The sequence below is a fragment of the Eretmochelys imbricata genome, chromosome 10, assembly GCF_965152235.1.
Source record: "Eretmochelys imbricata isolate rEreImb1 chromosome 10, rEreImb1.hap1, whole genome shotgun sequence".
Classification (NCBI taxonomy): domain Eukaryota; kingdom Metazoa; phylum Chordata; order Testudines; family Cheloniidae; genus Eretmochelys; species Eretmochelys imbricata.
In genome coordinates this window covers 3,932,465-3,951,328 of record NC_135581.1, presented here as the reverse complement: position 1 = coordinate 3,951,328, position 18,864 = coordinate 3,932,465, and the positions used below count along the sequence as shown (strand labels likewise).

The 18,864-nt window shown below is 42.0% G+C and overlaps 1 protein-coding gene across 8 annotated transcripts in view; it reads left to right on the top strand.

Moving 5' to 3' along the window:
• The window catches only part of TSC2 (TSC complex subunit 2), a 44,049-nt gene that overhangs the window by 19,609 nt on the left and 5,576 nt on the right, over window positions 1–18,864 (top strand). For 2 of the 8 annotated variants that reach the window (XM_077829026.1, XM_077829022.1), the window contains exons 23-37: window positions 22–115; window positions 461–563; window positions 794–888; window positions 3,083–3,214; window positions 4,795–4,959; window positions 6,714–6,866; window positions 7,655–7,767; window positions 8,504–8,701; window positions 9,558–9,773; window positions 13,682–13,839; window positions 14,286–14,788; window positions 15,678–15,753; window positions 16,798–16,884; window positions 17,419–17,605; window positions 18,719–18,858. In XM_077829026.1, coding sequence (XP_077685152.1) covers window positions 22–115; window positions 461–563; window positions 794–888; window positions 3,083–3,214; window positions 4,795–4,959; window positions 6,714–6,866; window positions 7,655–7,767; window positions 8,504–8,701; window positions 9,558–9,773; window positions 13,682–13,839; window positions 14,286–14,788; window positions 15,678–15,753; window positions 16,798–16,884; window positions 17,419–17,605; window positions 18,719–18,858 — 2,420 coding nt within the window. Of the gene's footprint in view, window positions 1–21; window positions 116–460; window positions 564–793; window positions 889–3,082; window positions 3,215–4,794; window positions 4,960–6,713; window positions 6,867–7,654; window positions 7,768–8,503; window positions 8,702–9,557; window positions 9,774–11,495; window positions 11,617–13,670; window positions 13,840–14,285; window positions 14,789–15,677; window positions 15,754–16,797; window positions 16,885–17,418; window positions 17,606–18,718; window positions 18,859–18,864 lie in introns of all 8 variants that reach the window. The other 6 variants (XM_077829025.1, XM_077829023.1, XM_077829024.1 and 3 more) reach the window with 6 other exon arrangements.

Sequence of the window (18,864 nt, the reverse complement as noted above, 5' to 3'; positions counted from 1 at the left end):
TTTCTTATTGACCTGTTTCAGCTCTAGCCAGGCTGCCTCACCTCTATAGGAACTTTGCAGCTGAGCAGTATGCTAGCGTGTTTGCCATCTCTCTGCCATATACAAATCCCTCCAAGTAAGTTTACGCATCTTTTTTTTTTTTGTTGTTTTTCTCTCCTTTTCCCTATTTGTAAATTGGGGAAAATGAGACTGACTTACCTTTGTAAAGTGCTTTAAGATCTACAGAGGAAACATATAATTGTGTGTGATACCTTTATATATGGTCTTGTTGCTGAGGGAGGGCCATATTTAGCTTCAAGACAAATAGTGCATGTTGCTAATTGCACTCTAGGTTCCTTTCCCCCTTCAACTTACAGTAGTATTCTCTTCCACATCTCTGTAATATTAGAATTGAACTGCATCTCTTCTGAAAATGTGTTCAGATTGCACAACTAAACTATTGAAATCTTCCCCTGTTCAGGTTTAACCAGTACATCGTATGCCTGGCACACCATGTGATCGCTATGTGGTTCATCCGATGTCGCCTGCCCTTCCGGAAAGACTTTGTTCCCTACATTACAAAGGTAACGGCTAATGCTGGATCTTACAATACAAAGGGTGCTCTGAGAACTGCAATCTGTGGGTATTATTGATGTCAATTTACAGAGATTCTATTTTACATCAAAATAACTCACCTGTACTTATTAATACATTAGAATTTCAAAATCAAATGTAGCTCTTGAGAATTGGCTCATGGCATGTGGGCTGCAAATACCAATGGTTTGAACCATTATCTGTGTGTCCAAATTGGCAGGGCTTGCGGTCAAACGTCCTCCTCTCATTTGATGACACCCCTGAGAAGGACAGTTTCAGGGCTCGCAGTACAAGTCTGAACGAGAGGCCGAAAAGGTAAATTGTATTCCGTTCCAGTTGGGGCTATGGGTAGCTCTTCATTAGGAGCTGTTTAAATGCCAAATGCTTTCCTGTGTTTTGTGGAGAGAACTATCTGTGTCCTTAAAGATTCTGTGTAACCTTTCTGATAACCGGAATGTTCTGTATTAAGACACAGTCTGAGTTGTTGTTAAACCTGAAGTCAGAATGAGCGGGTGGCTAATGGTATGTATTTGTACTAAGACATGAATGGTTGCCCCCATCCACTTCTGCAGAATGTAAGCTTACATTCTAAAAATAATACTGTCAGCTGAATGTGAATCAACACAGTGCTGGCTATAAAAATAGTGAGAGGGATGCATGCTCTGTTCATCTCCGTGGTTTGTTAATTCTGCATCTTAATGATAGTTTAACAGTGGATGCTTAAATGATTTCATTGCGGATCATTTTAATAGCAATGTGTACAAACTGGAGCAGTTGGGTGGATTATGAGAGCCACCACTTTATTTTTGCCCAGTCTAAACTCTGGTAGATCCAGAATCTGACCTATTGCTGCTCTATAATTCTGTGAAGAAGAGAGTTCTGGATCTCTGATCCCTTCTGAAAGGAAAGAAAACTAGAATGACAAACCAGTCTGTCCTGGAAAGTTTCTATATGGCAGCAGAGTCTAGATTTCAGTTTCATAAGAGGAGAGGAGGTAGCGTCCACTTTTTAAAATATGTGTAACTAACAAGCAACTCACTGTAAAGTATCTTCACAAACCGATCCCACTAGGAAGGAGTGTTTTGAAATCAGTACTTCAATTCAGGTAGAACCCTGAAGTCCATTCAAGTATTAATGTTATTGGAAGCAGTCATTGATATTTTGAAGTACCATCTGCAGAGAGGGAAGGGAAGATGTAGTTTGGAAGTCACTCAATGTTTTGCAAAGGTGGCTAATCCAGTGGACTCCTCTTTGAGTTGGTTCAGTGAACTTGCTTCAGCGTTTCTCTACAGTGAGGCCATAGTAACATTGAAATCTCTGAGGAAAGTGCCTGTCCTTTAAATTGCAAGGTATAATAAGGATCTTGTAAAAAAGAAACACCATCCTCACCTTAATACCATAGCTGTAAACCCTGTCTTGTGTTTGCAAGTTAATATTCTCTAATCCTTCATCTCCTTGATTCTTTTTTAAAATTTGGAATAGGTTCTTTTGGGAAAAGAACCTTTTCCAATCTCTTTTTCCCCAAACCTACTTAATTTCATTGGGTTGGAATACTACTAATTCTGAAAGGCTGTTGCTCTTGTTAACATAATTGGATCAGCGTGGCTAGTTCTGCAAAATTCTCTTAGGGGATGCAAACTGTAATTGGATAGTAACATGGACTCCTCTGCAAACCCTTGTTTATGGAAGAAGTCCCAGTCAATGATGCTGTTTGTCTGAGTAAGGGTTTTCAGGATCAGGTCCATGGGTCTGACTTCATTGAGGACAAATTAGAAAGCTTAGTTCGTGTCTAGTGTCCCAGAGCCTTTTGGGAAAAGAACCTTATTCCTCATGCTTGTAATTACACACAAGCAAGGCAGGAGAAACTATTACTGGTTAGTCAAGGCACCTGGGTTCTGTTTCTAGCTTAATCATTGGCTCACTTTCAGACCTTGGGCAAGTCTCTTAACCTCTCTGCCTCAGTTTCCAGAGAGGTAAAACAAAGACCCTTGCCTGTCTCAAATGGATATTTTGAGGCTTAGTGTTTGAAAAGCACTTTGAGATCTCAGGATAAAGTCTCTATACAAGTCTTATTTAACGGTGATAATAATGCAGGAGAGCCCCTGGTTAGAGTAACAAAATGGGAAGTTGAAACAAGCCCAGCTCTTCAGACTGGAGAAACCTTGGTACCAAATCCGAGTGAAAACCTATTTTCTCTTCCCCAGTGCAGCGTAGTATTCCAACTATCATTTACATCAGTTTTTGTTTGTACTAATTTCATTTGTTTGTAGTGTTTGTTAAAATCTTGTTTTCAAAAGTGGTTTTTATGCTTTCAGCTCTGCCTGGTTTTATGTTTTAATTTTTCCTTTTTGACATTTTTTTTTTTTTTTGTTTTACATCACCCTCTGGGATTCCCCAATATTGACCCTGTGACCTGTGACCTTTCAACCTCCATCCCTACAATGATTTCTTCCCTTCCTGTGACCTGTGCAATTACACCTCTTTCGGGGTTTGGTGCTTCTTCACCTAGTAGTTTAAGAATAGCCAAAAATGCAAGGCAAGGCTTGAATAACTCTCCTCCAGTGAAAGAGCTGAAAGAACCCTCTGCAGCTGGTGCCTTCCGATCCCGCAGCATCAGTGTGTCAGAACATGTGGTCCGCAGGTAGTAACCCTTTAAAGGGGGAGAATCCAAGAGCAAATTTGCACTTGGAAACTTTGCTGCAAGGGTGGGTGGGGTCAGGGTGGGCTTGCATGCGGGATGCTTGCATGACCTTCAGAAAATAGAAATCGGGTCCCGTCTACAAAATATGCTTTGGAAAAGCTTCACGGAGGTCCTGTGGTTTACCAGTGCCGGTTGTGGTGGTGTTACATTGCCCTGTGCTTCGATTTAGAGGTGCTCTATTCACAAAAGCTTCTTTTATTGCAGAGTAAAGATTAAGGATAAAAAGGTTGCATTCTGTGCAAGTTTGAGTCTTTGTTAAACGGCTTTTAAATTACAGCCTTCCAAAGGCAACTTGAAGCACGGATGTCGCAGTTTTCTGCTAGGATTGTGTGCAAACTTTCCCTGCAAGGCGGAGAGAATGGTTCATATGATTATTGCTGGGAAAAAGGCACACAGAAGTCTGTTGATCTAAAGCAAGTCACCATCAATGCATTAATTTATCTAAGATAAATTACAAGATATTGTATCTAAGGGGCAAAACAGTGAAGGGCAGGCCTTACAAAACGGTTAATGTTTTCATGACCAAAGAAAATAGTTTGGTCGTTGACTCTTGATTTGGCCATATCACATCTTTTAAAAATTGTAAATCCTTTTCTCCTGTTTCTGGATTTGTCCCTTGAATATTAAATTGCTGGCTAGGAATATGATGGCTAGAAGTTTCTTTATCTGAAAATGAATGTTATTAGGCTACAGGAAATAAGCATCGTACTGTCACTGGAATTGCATTGCAAATATTTTCTGGTTTTGATCACATGTTTTGGGGGGAGGGACGTAGAAGTAACTATTGTGAAAAATGCATCTGATGCTTCAAAATCTAATGTCCCTATTAGTCTATTACAGTATATTACATGGTTCTCTTATATTTATATTTAAATTATAGGTAACAAAACATTTAAATAATTAGTATCTAATAATACCAAAGAAGTTGCTGCATAATATAAACCCAGCTGAGATGCAGCCAAATCTTTTTGCAAATGACTGTGTTAAAGGTATTCCTTATAACAAGTTCTGTAACACAGCCTGCTATTGCAATTGTTTCAAAATTGCATTGCTTAAAATACAATTACTTGAAGACATAATTGCTTTATATCAATGTACTAATTGTGTGCAAAGTGCAATTTTTTTGCCACTGGTTTAGCTAGATTTTACATAACTCTGAATTTTATTTCTGCAATTTAAAATCAATATATGTAACGCTACTGTTTGCCTTGCTGTTCTGCACCACATCCCTCCTAAAGCTGACCCTGCTCAAATTGCACAAATGTCAGCCATACTTCCATTTTTTTCTCAAGATGAGCTGCCAGTTCTGGGGTGACATAGCTGTCATCTTCAATGACTATATAATATTGGTGATTTGAGAATGATTCCGAGGAGCCCTGGGTTTGATATGTGTGGACGTAGTCGAACCTATTGTGGCATGTGCATGTATTGCAGATTGCTCCGTGGCTTAGTGCTGATCAGATGACATACTGTCTCTGTTTTGCAGTGTAACTTGACACACTCTAAACTCCGTCTCTCAGTAGGATACAGACATCCATCACTAGTTCAAGCCTGGGCTCTGCAGATGAGAATTCGATGGCTCAGGCTGATGACAACTTAAAAAACCTCCACTTGGAACTCACAGAGACCTGTCTGGATATGATGGCCCGATACGTCTTTTCAAATTTCACTGCGGTGCCCAAGAGGTGGGAGTTAGTTACTTGTTATGGAGTTAGCTATTCTTTGGCCTAAAGGTACGTCTCGCTTCATCAGCAGGAAATTGCTGGATCAAATTTCAGGTTCTTATGAGCACAGCAAGTCTCATATGCTTAACCCATCCCCTCTGGCTAAAACCTTCATTTGTTATACCAATAAATTAAAAACCAGCAGGATCTTATTAAAGGGGAAAAGGCAAAATACCACATTTATTGTGAATACAGAAAGAATCATAGTAAGCAGTTAGTTATAGTTATAACATTCCATTCAATCTCATATTTATTCACACATTCATTCATACACACAAACACAGCGGTTCTGCAAGGTTGTTATCATAGTTACCAGCCTTAGAGTTGCTCATGCCAAGCCACTGGCCAGGTGGCCTGGACATGAGGAGGGAGCAGGGCCTTTTCAGATGCTCATCTGATGCTCTTGGAAGTTGGTTTGCAGAATCGGACCCCCCCAAAGTTCTCACTTTCTAAAGTCCATTTTTATAGGAGTTTCTTCTTATGCCAGTCTATGGGAATTGCTTCATCATGCTGTTGCTGACAGATAGCACATTCCTGACAGCTTCGTGCTGCCAGATGTTATCTTGTTCTTTGGTTCTCCCATTCTTGAGGCTGTTGTGTGGATTCCAGTCTGCCCACCGGGGGTCCTCTGGTTATTTCCACTTGACACCTTCTTCAGCCGATGGACACTGGATTCTTAGGCTGGCACCTCCCTGATCATTCAGTTATTATCCACACCAAGCATCCATCCACATACATCCTCTATCTCTGTTTTAATCACAATTGTTAATACAACAAAAGGGCGGAGAGTCTCTGGGTGCTGTTTCTGTTGTTACAGAGTATTGCTTTGAGTCTCTCTCTGTGTGAATTGCTTTGAGAACAGACTCTGTCTTAGAATGTACTAACGCAATTAGCAGCTTGCAAGTTTCACACACAGAGGGAGAGAAACAGTACCAAAAACCAAGAGACCTCTTAATTAGTAATACATTGGAATTTAAACTATGGGGAATCAAACTCATTTGTGATTTTAATACAGAACTTCTTTAATATGATCCAACACATTGACTTAGCATGAAGTTTGGCAACACAAAACTGCCCTAGCGCCGTGGATCAAATCCTGTCAGGACTGCCTCAGCATTGAGCCTTTCCAGAGTAGATACATTGAAAACCGTTCAGTCTTTTTGCATGAAACCTTTAACAACCTTTCTGCTCTGTGTGGTTTTTGAAAACACCTAAAGCACTTTTCCTATGAGCAGAGGCTTGCTTCCAGTACGTGGGCTAAATTTCACCCTCCTCACCTCCCACAATGTAATGCAGTTTGCCAGATGACTATATTCCTTCCCATCAGAGACTGTGTGTCTGTGTGTGTTGTGTTTGGGGATCCTTCAGGATGAAAGGTGCTGCACAAATTGGAAACACTGAAGTTTTAGTCTAATTTGGTATCCTGGAAGGAGTTGTGCAGCAGGGATCAGCTGCATCGAGGCCAGGAATAAATTTGCAATGCTGTCTAGAAGCCAGAGAGGTAACTGATATTGGAGGCAGCGTGTCCTTCATCCTGATGGAGAATTTTTATGCTTTACCAGTTTTACCTTGGTGCAGCTTGCAAGAAATGTCATCATATAAATGCAGAAAGAGCAGGAATTTTTTCAACCCCAATGCAGAAAATAACTTCCCGGCTGAATCGCTGGTGTTGGGCGACATATGTGAGTTGTATTCACTCCAGACTGTATTTCTAGGTCTCCTGTGGGAGAGTTCCTCTTGGCTGGGGGAAGGACGAAGACGTGGCTGGTTGGTAACAAGCTAGTGACTATCACGACGAGTGTTGGAACAGGGACACGGTCATTGTTGGGCCTTGACTCTGGAGAGCTCCAGAGCAGTACAGAGTCAAGGTAAACGTCACTCTGATTTTAACATTCTTTTCCGTAATGAAGCCAGTTAAAAACCATTGTGTTAGAACTGATTTGAAGGTACTGTTTTGTAAATAAAAGGAATGATCACATTTGTTTGTCCGGTATGAATTATAACCCACTGTGTTACTAGTTTCAGAGTAGCAGCCGTGTTAGTCTGTGTTCACAAAAAGAAAAGGAGGACTTGTGGCACCTTAGAGGCTAACAAATTTATCTGAGCATAAGCTTTCGTGAGCTACAGCTCACTTCATCCCCACTCTGAACTCTAGGGTAAGATGTGGGGACCTGCATGAAAACCCCCTAAGCTTATTTTTACCAGCTTAGGTTAAAACTTCCCCAAGGTACAAATTATTTTACCTTTTGCCCTTGGACTTCATTGCTGCCACCACCAAGCGTCTAACAAATATATATCCGGGAAAGAGCCCGCTTGGAAACGTCTTTCCCCCCAAAATCCTCCTCAAACCCTACACCCCCTTTCCTGGGGAAGGGTTGATAAAAATCCTCACCAATTTGCATAGGTGAACACAGACCCAAACCCTGGGATCTTAAGAACAGTGAAAAAGCAATCAGGTTCTTAGAAGAAGAATTTTAATTGAAGAAAAAGTAAAAGAATCACCTCTGTAACATCAGGATTGTAAATACTTTATAGGGTAATCAGATTCAAAACATAGAGAGTCCCTCTAGGCAAAACTTTAAGTTACAAAAAGACACAAAAACAGGAATATACATTACTAGTTATCCTTCTTTTTCCCCTCCCTCCCCCGCCTTAGTTCAGACCCTGTTTTGCAAGTGAGACAAACTAAAGAAGCTCCAGCAAAGTTGGAATCTCAAGCTGGGCAGCAGGTGTGCAGAGGATCTCGCAACAGAGTCAGGTCAATGTCTGGTAAGCAGTCTCTGCACGTTTCTGTCCTTGCAACCATTATTGGGCAAGTCTGATCTGCGTGTCCAGTCTCAGACCTAAACTTAGGCCATGTAAAAAGAAAAGAGTGGTCTGATCACAGGACCCCGTACTTAGTATAAAGAACTAGAATGAGTAGAAGCAATGAATGCTGGCTTCCTGAATGGTTGATTTCTGCCTGCTGGTCTTAGCGGTTGTTTGTATGGTGAAACCTGCAGTAAAGCCATCTCTAGTAGCCAATCCCCCTGGCTTAAGAGTCCAATGTATACTTCTGCCAGGTTTTCAGCACAATTTACAGTTCATTCATGTGAGATATAGGGATCAAAGATGCTATCAAAGTGCACAGAACTATTGGGTCAGGAAAGAATTTTCCTCCAGGGCAGATTGGAGGAGGCCCTGAGAGTTTTTCGCCTTCCTCTGCAGCGTGGGGCACGGGTCACTTGCTGGAGGATTCTCTTCACCTTGAAGTCTTTAAACCATGATTTGAGGACTTCAGTAGCTCAGACATAGGTGAGAGGTTTATTGCAGGAGTGGGTGGGTGAGATTCTGTGACCTGCATTGTGCAGGAGGTCAGACTAGATGATCCTAATGGTCCCTTCTGACCTTAATGTCTATGAGTCTATTTATTACCTGTTTTCTTGGCACTGAGTCAGGTTGTCTCTCTCTGAACTGAGCTCCTGGGTTCATCCTTTCTTACCCTCCATGTCTTTTGTTTTGCCAGGTGGTCATGCCTTACGTGTTGGTGCTTTAGACAGCTCAGCCCCACAGGGGTTACGGAGTCCTGCTGGTTCTGCACCTCGAACAGAGAAGGCCACTCCTGGTGGCCATGCTCCTCTGCAGAAAGAAAAAACAAACCTGGCTTCATATGTCCCACTGCTGACACAGGGCTGGGCAGAAGTATTAGTCCGGAGGCCCACAGGTACTCCTTAACCAGCTGCACAAAGGGGCTTCTGAGCTGTGGTTTACTAAGAAATTGGGATTATATAGAAAAAATATCCATGTCATTAAATGTAAATGGAATTCTTCCATGCTGCTTAACCTCTCTGTTCTTAATGTTTAATTTGTCAGCCAGGTCTTTGGAAATTGCACCTTTTAATGATGCAAAGTTTTAAGACGCTCCCATGAGAAGATTAAAATCCTTATGTAAACTAAATCCTGCTGCACTGATCCGTATGGGCATTGTGTTGGCACTCAATTATCTATTCATTATGGTACTGTCATTTCTGAGCGCCGCTGCGTTCCTTCTTACAAATCTAATTTCCAAAGTGTGAACAAGGCCCATTGCTGGGGTAATAACTTAGTGCATGACTGCTGTTTGTGAAGGAGTAGCAATGGTGTTGAGGGTATGAAGGTTAAAAAACCAGAGTAATCTCAAAATTCCTGGACATCAATACATTCCAGAAGCCATGTGAAAGCAAGACTTGCATATTTCAGCTTGAAGCTCTCTTGTGAGAGAATCATTTAAAATTGCCTTCTATGATTAATTAAAATACTCCAGCAGTTGAAAACCTTTAGGGAGCCGGCTTTGAGCTAAAACATCAGGACTAAAGAGTTTTGGGGAGGAGAGAAGCATGTGGCACTGGGGACTGATTCTCCTTTAAAATGTGAAATTAACCAAATCAGCAGCTAACTGTCAAGAAAACCCTAGAACTACTCAGCCTAACTTTTATCTGCAAGTCCCAGGGCTGTTGATGATGCTGAGTTCGGCAATTTGAACTTTCTGTCTCCAAAAGGAGAGAATATCTAACTTTCCTGACCGTTCCCCTCCCTTCCAGGTAACACAAGCTGGTTAATGAGCCTGGAGAACCCGCTCAGCCCCTTTTCGTCAGATATAAACAACATGCCGCTGCAGGAGCTATCCAACGCGCTTATGGCTGCAGAGCGATTTAAGGAGCACAGAGAGACGGCTTTGTACAAGTCCCTCTCAGTCCCTTCCTCCAGCTTGGCCACCGGGACATCCAAACCATCTCTTCTGCAGCGTTCCAATACAGGTGAGAGATGAATGTAGCATGTCCCAGAGAGCCGGCACTCGCTTGTATAAAACGTGGTGAGACTGCAGCAGTCTTCAGCTGTGAATTGCTGCAAATCTAGTAGTTCAAGGTAGAAAATAAGGTCATGATCGGGAGGGCTTAGCTCTCCTCGTGAGCTTAGTATTCAGTAAAGTAAGCCCTTCCTGATCTCCCATGGCATATTAGAAGTGAGGTAATCCCTTTCCTTAGGCACCCCTTATTCCTAAAAGGGAGCTATTTTGTAGTGGTCTCAAGCTAAATGTGTCCTGAGTGAAATTGACCAGAGCCTATTTTTTGGTCTACTGCTTGTTTTAAGGTTGAGCCAAAGCTTGTCCGTGTGTCTGGATGGATCTTCTCCAGCATTCATGTTTTTCGTTACCTCTTGCATAGATTTTTTTCCATTGGGCAGTGGTTACTAAGATAATGGCCGACTATAAACCCTCCCTCTGAGGAGTCATTGCTGCTCTTTTTTGCAAGTGTCTTCAGGATGATGTGGCAGAGCGCACATCACGTTAATAGCCGGGGTGTGTGCCTCTGTGATGACTTCTGTCTTGAGTCCTGAGTGTTTTATTCATTTGACTTTCGGGCGGTAGGCTTTTTAAACATCCACTTCTCTGCACCAAGGAGGCTTTGGGCCTGCTTTACACTGCTGCTAGCGCTGGTACAGCTCCCCGGGTGTTACTAATATTGGGATTCCTAACGTCGACTGACTGCTGGCATTTCAAGCTAACCCTGTTCGGAGCAAATCTAATGGGCGTGCTGCTTAGAACTCTGAGACTGACCCACTGTTAGCAGCAGACAAGACTGTATGGTGGCGTCAGCCACAGTGCAGGTTGTCTGGGAGCCCAGTAAAAGTGCCTATTTCCAGGTTCAGCTTCGCTATTAAACCTTGCCTATGCGGGATCTGATTTTATTCCTTCAAAACATGTGCATGCAAAAACCCAGGCAGTTAAAACTGGAAGGCAAAATTGAATGGTGAATTTTTTATTTTTTTTTAAACACTCCTCCGCTCCAGCAGGCTCTTTGATTTGTATGAACTCCTGCAAGTTCTGGTGTATAGACAAATGCTGCCTGATCAGTTTGGAAAAGCTAAAAGCAGCCAACTTGAGACCCGCTTGTTGACTGCCACTCACACAGAGTTTTGAATGTGCAGTGAATTGTTTCAGCCATATTCATGTTCAGCTGATGTCTTACTACAAACTTACCATAATCAATTGGCACAAAGACCTATATTTAAGAAGTGTTGAGATTGTAATGCCCATGTATATATTCTTTTTAAAGAGGCTAAATCTCTCCCTTTGTGAACCTTTATCCATATCCTGCTGTTTAAATTCTCCTAAATACTTAAATGACACCTGCAAAATAACTGGCTGTCTGGGCTCATTTCTTGCTTGTGCTGGGACTCTGGTAAAGTTGACCCCTCTTGTAGATTTAAAATAACAAATCAGAAATTCCGTTTCTCCCAGAGAACAATTTCTGAGTCTGATTGTTTGAATGTGTTTATGCCTCTTTATTTGTGTCAATGAGACCCTCGACCCTTAAGTTTTCCCTTTTTACATCTAGTGAGACTTTCCCAGCTTGTTCTTTGCTTTTATTTTATTTTTTAAATAGGCTCCTGGTTACATTAAACTCTGTGCTTTTTAATTTTTTCATATAGTCTCTCCTTCCTTTTGATGTAGCTGCTCACTTGATTTCCCTTTGCAGTGGCTTCTTTCTCTTCCATGTACCAGTCCAGTTGTCAAGGAAAGTTGCACAGGAGCATATCCTGGGCAGGTATATATATCTCTTTAAGGAAAAAAAAATTTTGCCATAGAAGAACACCTCTGATTCATAGAAACTGTCTCCCTCATACCTCATCACCCTGCCATGTTTCCTGTTTGTCCCTGCTGGTCTCATTACCTTCGACGAATGGGATCTTGACTAGCATGAAGAAGTCCAAGCCAGATACGACATTTGCAAGCATGAGTAACTTTAATGCAACCCTTTTTTGGGTGGAGTGAGGTCATAGCTCATGAGATTTAGACTATAGAGTGACATCATAAAAGATCTGAGTTTCCTAACTTTGAAGTTAGATCTTGTAATTCTGTTTATTAATTCAGAAGCTTCCCCCTTCTAGGAATAGCTCCTGCAATGCTGCATATATAACTCTACACAAGTGAAACCCCAGTGCTTCTCATTGCCCTGAGTAGTCAACCAAAACTGGCCGTGGGAAAAGAATCTGAAAAGAGAAGCTAGTTAGAAAGTCTAAGTTTGAAACGACAGTATAATTGCTAGTTACAAGGTTTTTTTAAAAACAAAAACCAAAATCTATTTCAAGGAGAAATATATAACAAATTGTAGCTTTCTGTAAATTCAGTAGCTGTGTAAAATCTTCCTCTTGCTTTGGGGCTATAATCTATTTCCTAAATATATCAGATCTGTAGATGGTAATCAAAATGGATACCTCTAAACACAGCAGTTGCATTGCATTTGGTCTGCAGTGCTTAATTAGGTGAATTAAATGCCACCTTCCTTCAGTGGAAAATCCTATGTGGAATAGCTGGTTATTCATAACTGTGGATTACTGTATTGGCACAATGCTATTAAAGTGACACACAGATGTTGCAGTACATTACTCTCCTATGGTCCTCTGCTTTGCTCATATTATCCTACTTCCCCCTACAGTGCAATTACTGAACATTCAAATTATTTAAAAACACCAGCAAAATTGGCAGTAATGTTAGAACTAGGGAAGTCAAAACCCCAGAGTATGTGCAGGTGTGTTCTGGCTTGGACAGCTAACCAGATCAGCACGTTTTTAGAAAGTATGTGTGTGCAATGCTAATTCTTAATTGCTTCTTGAAATAACTTTGGTCCTGCGAGCTGAAATCAATCTAGGAAAAGCTGCTTTAGTGACTTTTTTTTTTTGCTGATTTTTTGTGTGTGTGCGCGTGTGCTAAATTTTTTTTTTTTTATTTTACTTTGGAAAACAAATCTTAGCCTTCCAGATTGGTCTTCCAATTCTGTGTGTACGTAATGGGAAGCCTCCTGTACTTCAGCCTTTTCCTCAGGACAAAAAAAACAAGGCAAACAGAAGTCTTCAGTCAAACGCATTCCTGTGTTCAGGGTTACTGTGTCTTACAGTAGACACTTGGTTACCCCTTCCACTAACCTCTTCTCCATACACAGCACTTACACGGAGCTTTCTTTCAGTCTGGTCTGTTTAATTAGCTATTTGTCTGATTGGAAACCACATGCAGACTTTCCAATATTGCTGCAATACATGCATTAATGATGTCCTCCTGTCCTTTAATAAAGCATAGGCTATACTGGTTAACTTCTACTGAAGCATACTGAGAAAACTGTCAAAATGCAAGTAAATGACTTCTAATGAATTTTCTTGTCTCCTCCTCCGTTTAAGGCACGAGAGCATTTGTTATATACTAGGCTTATTCTTTTCCACAGTTGCATAGAACTTATGTTTTCGTTGCCTGTTTAATAATAAACTTTAGTGCTAGTCTTGCACTTCCTTACATCTCTCTAGTTACTGTCTGTCCTGATACTTGAGTATTAATATGCGCAAGGATCCATTTTCTCCACTATCTTTCCATTACGTGTCCATTAGTAACAGTTTGGCAGCACTGCGCTTAGTGTGACAAAGCAGTTGTACAACCCTTTGGTATGAGGGTAAGTCGACCAATTATTCTGTGTGAAGGGGAGACCTCTAGCAAGTCTGGTGTGCCATTAAAGTCCACACTCTGTGATCAAAGATATATGTTATACCGCACATTGAATATGGCCTTCCACTAAAATCCTAGTAGGGAAAAGGCTGGTACTTCAGAGGAAAGGATGGGGCCCCATCGTTCCACTCCTCTCTACATGCCTCAGTTACTCTGTTTGTGTCTTGGTAGAATCAGCGGTAGTTCTGGAAGAGGGGAGCCAATTGGAAGTGGATTTAAAAGAAACCGATTCCCTGGCATCTCAAGAGTTTGAAGACTTTAAGGCTGTGTGCTCTGAGCAAGCCCTGGCTGAGGAGAAGTTCAGCAAACCACACAAGGCTTACAGCAGGGTAAGGCTGTCATGCAGCCGACTGAATACCAATCAAATAACTTTTCTGTCTCAAGCCAGAGAAGGAGCTTTAATATACACTGCAGATTTGTATGTGTTCTCCATTTGCACTTTTTATTGTTTTAACTATAGCAAAAGGCTTTGAACTTGGGTAGATTGCACGTGCAGTTATGCTTGTGGGCTCAGATGGTCAATCTAAGGCCTTGCTGGCCATTTGCGCACACAGGAGAAATGGTAACTGCATGCATATGGGCTCAGGGCTGAGGCTTCTGTCCTTCTGGTAATTAGGCCATATCTGCCTATATTGAAGCAGTAATACTTTAGTATAGTGTATTTAGTGGTGGCAATGTCTCCCTGTCCACTGGTGTCTTTCCCATTCGTGTTCTCTTGTGGGTTTTGTCAAGGTGCTACTCAGAAAAACAGCTTTTCTTTGACTTTTTCTTTAAGTCCTCTTCAACATCTAGTCAAGAAGAGAAATCTCTGAAATCCGACGAACTGGTGGCCGGCGGAATTCCTATCGGCAGGGTCATCCCTTCGGAGGATGGCAGGACTCTGGAAGAGCTCTCCTTCCAGCCTTCCCAGCCACTCAGCAAATCCAGCTCTTCCCCTGAGCTTCAGACGCTGCAGGAAGTCCTCAAAGACACAAACACTAAAGAAGCAACTGGAAGGCTGAGCACAGAACTGAAATCGAAATCTCAGTCTGGGAACCTTGAAGGAGAAGGGGCCAGTAGCTGGCTGAGCAAAGGGGATGACGCTGGACTAACGGGTACAGCCAGACTGGATTGCAGCGTCCCTTCTTCCTCTCCCCGCTCACCCAGCGGCCACCGTCCTAGAGGGTACACCATCTCGGATTCAGCCCCTTCGAGGAGGGGCAAAAGGATAGAGAGAGATGCCTTCAAGAGCAGGACAGCAGCCTCCAATGCCGAGAAGGTACCTGGAATAAACCCAAGGTGGGTAGCTAGCTGCGGGGGGTGCCTAAAAAGCGCTTATGGTGTTTCCAGATATAAACTTCATTTTAACTCGTGTCTTAGAACTAAGATTTTTTAGAGCTTTAGCTAAATTTGTTTAAATGCAACACGTGAGGTTTTCTGGATCTTACAAAACCTAAAACTGAACAGACAGGAGGTGTAACTTCCTATAATTTAATCCATGTTTTAGCACCTGTAACCTGAATTTTGGGCAAAAAGAAATGTGGCAAACATCTCAACAATTTCTAAACCTTTTCTTTTTTTTGGTTGCTAAAAACAATTAATTTGGATTAACAATCCTCCCCATTTGAAATCAAAACACACATGCAATTTGAATGCAGAAGAGCTAGAAAGCAATTTAACTATAAACCAGTGAACCAGAGCAGTCTCTCCGTCCGAGATGAGTGAAATGCAAAATGGTACACCGCATGAACAGTGGGGGGAAAAGTAAATTAGATTGGTTGTTTGAGCCTAGTAGTATCCCAGAGCTCTAATTTGAAGATCTTAACCTTGCTGGTAGTATATTAATTTGTGAAATATTTAGAGGAGTCCAGAGCCTAAGAGAATTCATTAATCTTCTAGATCCAAAATAAAACAATGGCCGTGAGATAGGATTTGATTTCCACTCCTTTGTGTTTCATAAAGATCCAGTGCCCTTGCTGGTGTAGGGAAGTCATGCTGCTGTCATTATTGAGCTATTTGATTTTATGGTACAGCGTGTGCATATACAGAAACTGTAGGCGGAGGAAATACCTGCCGTGCCGTCAAAGGAGGGATTCTGCACTGTGAGCAGCTGATCTCAGACCTCTCGTAAAGCGCAGATAGACGGGGGCTTTCTTGTAGGGTAACGGGATTTAATTTCTCTTTTTAGCTTTGTGTTTTTACAGTTATACCACTCCCCGTTCTTTGGAGATGAATCCAACAAGCCCCTTTTGTTGCCAAATGAGGTAGGCAATATTTTAAGTATGAACACTTGGAATGATTGCTTTAATCACACTCGCTTTTAAAAATCGAAATATATACTAATTAACGAATTAAGAGGCTGGATAGTGGCAGTTATGGGTGGTCCCTTAATGGCCCGGCTGCTGGAGATGTAAAATCTTGGGTATCACTGATGAACTGATGACCCTTGTTTGTAATTGTGGATTGTGATTTCCCTCCCCTCCCTATTTCTCACAATGCTTATGTACTGCTGTGATGAGATGGCTCAGTTCCCACTCCTAGAGCCAACAGCAACCGATTTGCTTGCCAAGCAGTACACTTGGTCTCCAAGGGCAGGGTTTTTGCTCCCTTGTACTAGCTTCCAAACAAGTAGGTGTGTTGTTGCTTTGGTGGTAACAGCACCGGGTGAAATTGGGCAATGTGTGTTGGAGAAGGTGGCTAAACAATTGGTGGTGACCAATATGACAGACTGGGACTGGCCAAGGGGAGTTATCCGTCGCAGAAATAGATCAGAATAACACCAGTGTTCTGTGGGGAAGTACAGCTCTGTGGAGATGGCACAAAGCGTAGAGAACGTACTAGTAAAATATGAGTTTGGGTTGTCATTTCCTTGGTCCAAGTAGCAAACTAGCTCACCCATTATTTGTCCATCTCCCCGCTGAAGTACTGTTCTGTGTGACAGTATTATCCAGAAAAGTGTTTTCTACAGCTGACCCTGCAGTGAGTTCTCTATGCTTAGAGTTAAACACAGTATAAGAAGAGTCTATCAGTTTTCATGGCTGGTGCTTCAGATACATTCAGTTGTCAGGAGATTAAATTAATATGAAACATAAAAAACAGAAAACGGAATAATATACCCTATTAAACACTTTATTTGTATCAGTCAGACGCTAATATTATATGTGCCTTTCTGTGGTAAATACCTTAATGAAGTTTATCAATTATGTGGAGATCAGGAATCTCTCACTACATATGCTCTCAAGGTCTATGGTGTGGCTGCTTATCAGTGCCATTCAAAGAAATGACCAGTGAACATGTTTTAATTGTAGACATTTGAAAGTTCGGTGCAGCTCCTAGATCAAATTCCTTCCTATGATACCCACAAGATTGCCGTGCTCTATGTAGGAGAAGGACAGGTGAGTTCTTACACGTAGTAAAGTATAACTTTCACTAGAGGCCAAGCAGCTTCCCTTGAACTGCAGTAATTTCTACCCATTTTAAAGTAGCTTCTTTTTGTGGTGTGGGTTCCCAGTTTATTCGGAGAGTGCCCAAGCGATAGCAAAACGCCTTAAGGCCTGAGCTTTCACCTTCGTACTTGTTCGTAGTGCTGTACAAGCACCGACTGTGCAACTTTACAGTAGCTGGGCTTATATTTCACTTAGTCCACTGTATCTTCTGCTAACCCCATTTCCGAGTGACTCTTCGTGACATTGGCATTTCTTCCATGTGGCCAGCTCTAGAAGCTTTGATGGCTTTAGGCAAATATTCTGCTAGCCCAGCCCAGACTCAGTGAACACTTCTGTCACCCAGCTGTTCTGCCTGTACAGAGTCTGCCCTTGTGCTCTGCTTGCCAGTCGTGGAATCAGTTCACAGCACGTGTAAGGAGGTGAATACATTTTAACAGTAAGTACTTGAACCTCCCATATGAGACACTCAATTTTTTTCTCTAGAGTAACAATGAGATCGCTATTCTGTCGAATGAACATGGCTCCTACAGATACACGGAGTTTCTGACTGGCTTAGGGAAGCTCATTGAACTCAAAGATTGTCAGCCTGATAAAATTTACCTTGGTGGTCTGGACGTGTGTGGGGAGGACGGTCAGTTTACCTACTGCTGGCACGATGACATTATGCAAGGTAGGGCATCCCAATTAAAGGGTTACACTTCTTGGGGGACAGGAATGATGCCTTAATGCACAAGTCAGCGGGTCTGTACACCTTTAAACTTTACCCTGTGGTGCCAAATTGCTTCTGTTTTTGGGGTGTGGTAAAGAGAGGGATTTCCTACTAGCTTCCTGAGTCTGTCTGGGTTCCCTTTCCATGTTGTTTAATATGTTTAATCTTCTGCACTGATGGCTTGGGAGAGGTTGACACACACAAAATCTCGCTTTTTACTCTGAACATACAGACCGTATGAGACATGGTTTTATGTCTGTCCTTGTGTCAAATCAGTCTTGTTTTATGGGCCACTAGAGTACCAGAAACCAGATGATGTATTATAACAGCCATCTGCTACCATCGAAACCATGCCAGATGTTTCTTTAAAGAACAATATTTAAAGCTGAGTGCTGTTGTCAACCTTAATCTCATGACTGGGTGTTACCACAGCATCACACGCAATCAGCAGTGAAAAGAAATACATTTAAAAGTCTAAGGTACTTAATTCTTTCTGTACATAGCAGATTCTCCTCATCTATGCTGCTGTGGCCCTACAGAAATTGCTGTAAAGGACTTTTTCCTTAAATCTCTCTTGGATGTTGGGACGTGTGCGCTAATAAATGTAGGGTAACAGGGAATACATCTGAGAAGGCGAACTCGTATGGGTCAGATTGGCCATTTTGGCCCCGATATAACTGGGAGCAGACTGAGGACTGCTCCCAAGTTGCACCAGCTTCAGAAGTCCCATAGGGTCTTCTCCACGGCCTCAAAATTGTCTGCAGCGCTGTGCACTCTGACATGTCCCCCGTGCAGTGCAAAGCAGCTAGAATGGGGCCTGAGGAGCTGGCCGATCGTGTTCAGCTCTTACAAATCAGGACAGATTTGTCAAAGTAGCACAACATGAAAGTTCAGCTGTCAGTTTGACTTTCAGACAAATGCCATACACAGAACATTACCGCTATAGGATCATAGATACCCTATCAATCTGTCTGTTCCAGCATCGCCTGCAGTAAAGTTATTAGTTGCATCTTCCATTTTCTATCCCAGTTTATTTTTGTTTGCTTGATTTTTTTCCCCTCCTCCTTCCCCCAGCCATTTTTCACATTGCGACTTTGATGCCCACGAAGGATTTGGATAAATATCGCTGCGACAAGAAGAGGCACCTCGGGAATGACTTTGTTTCCATAGTTTATAATGATTCTGGTGAAGACTTTAAATTGGGAACGATAAAGGTACAA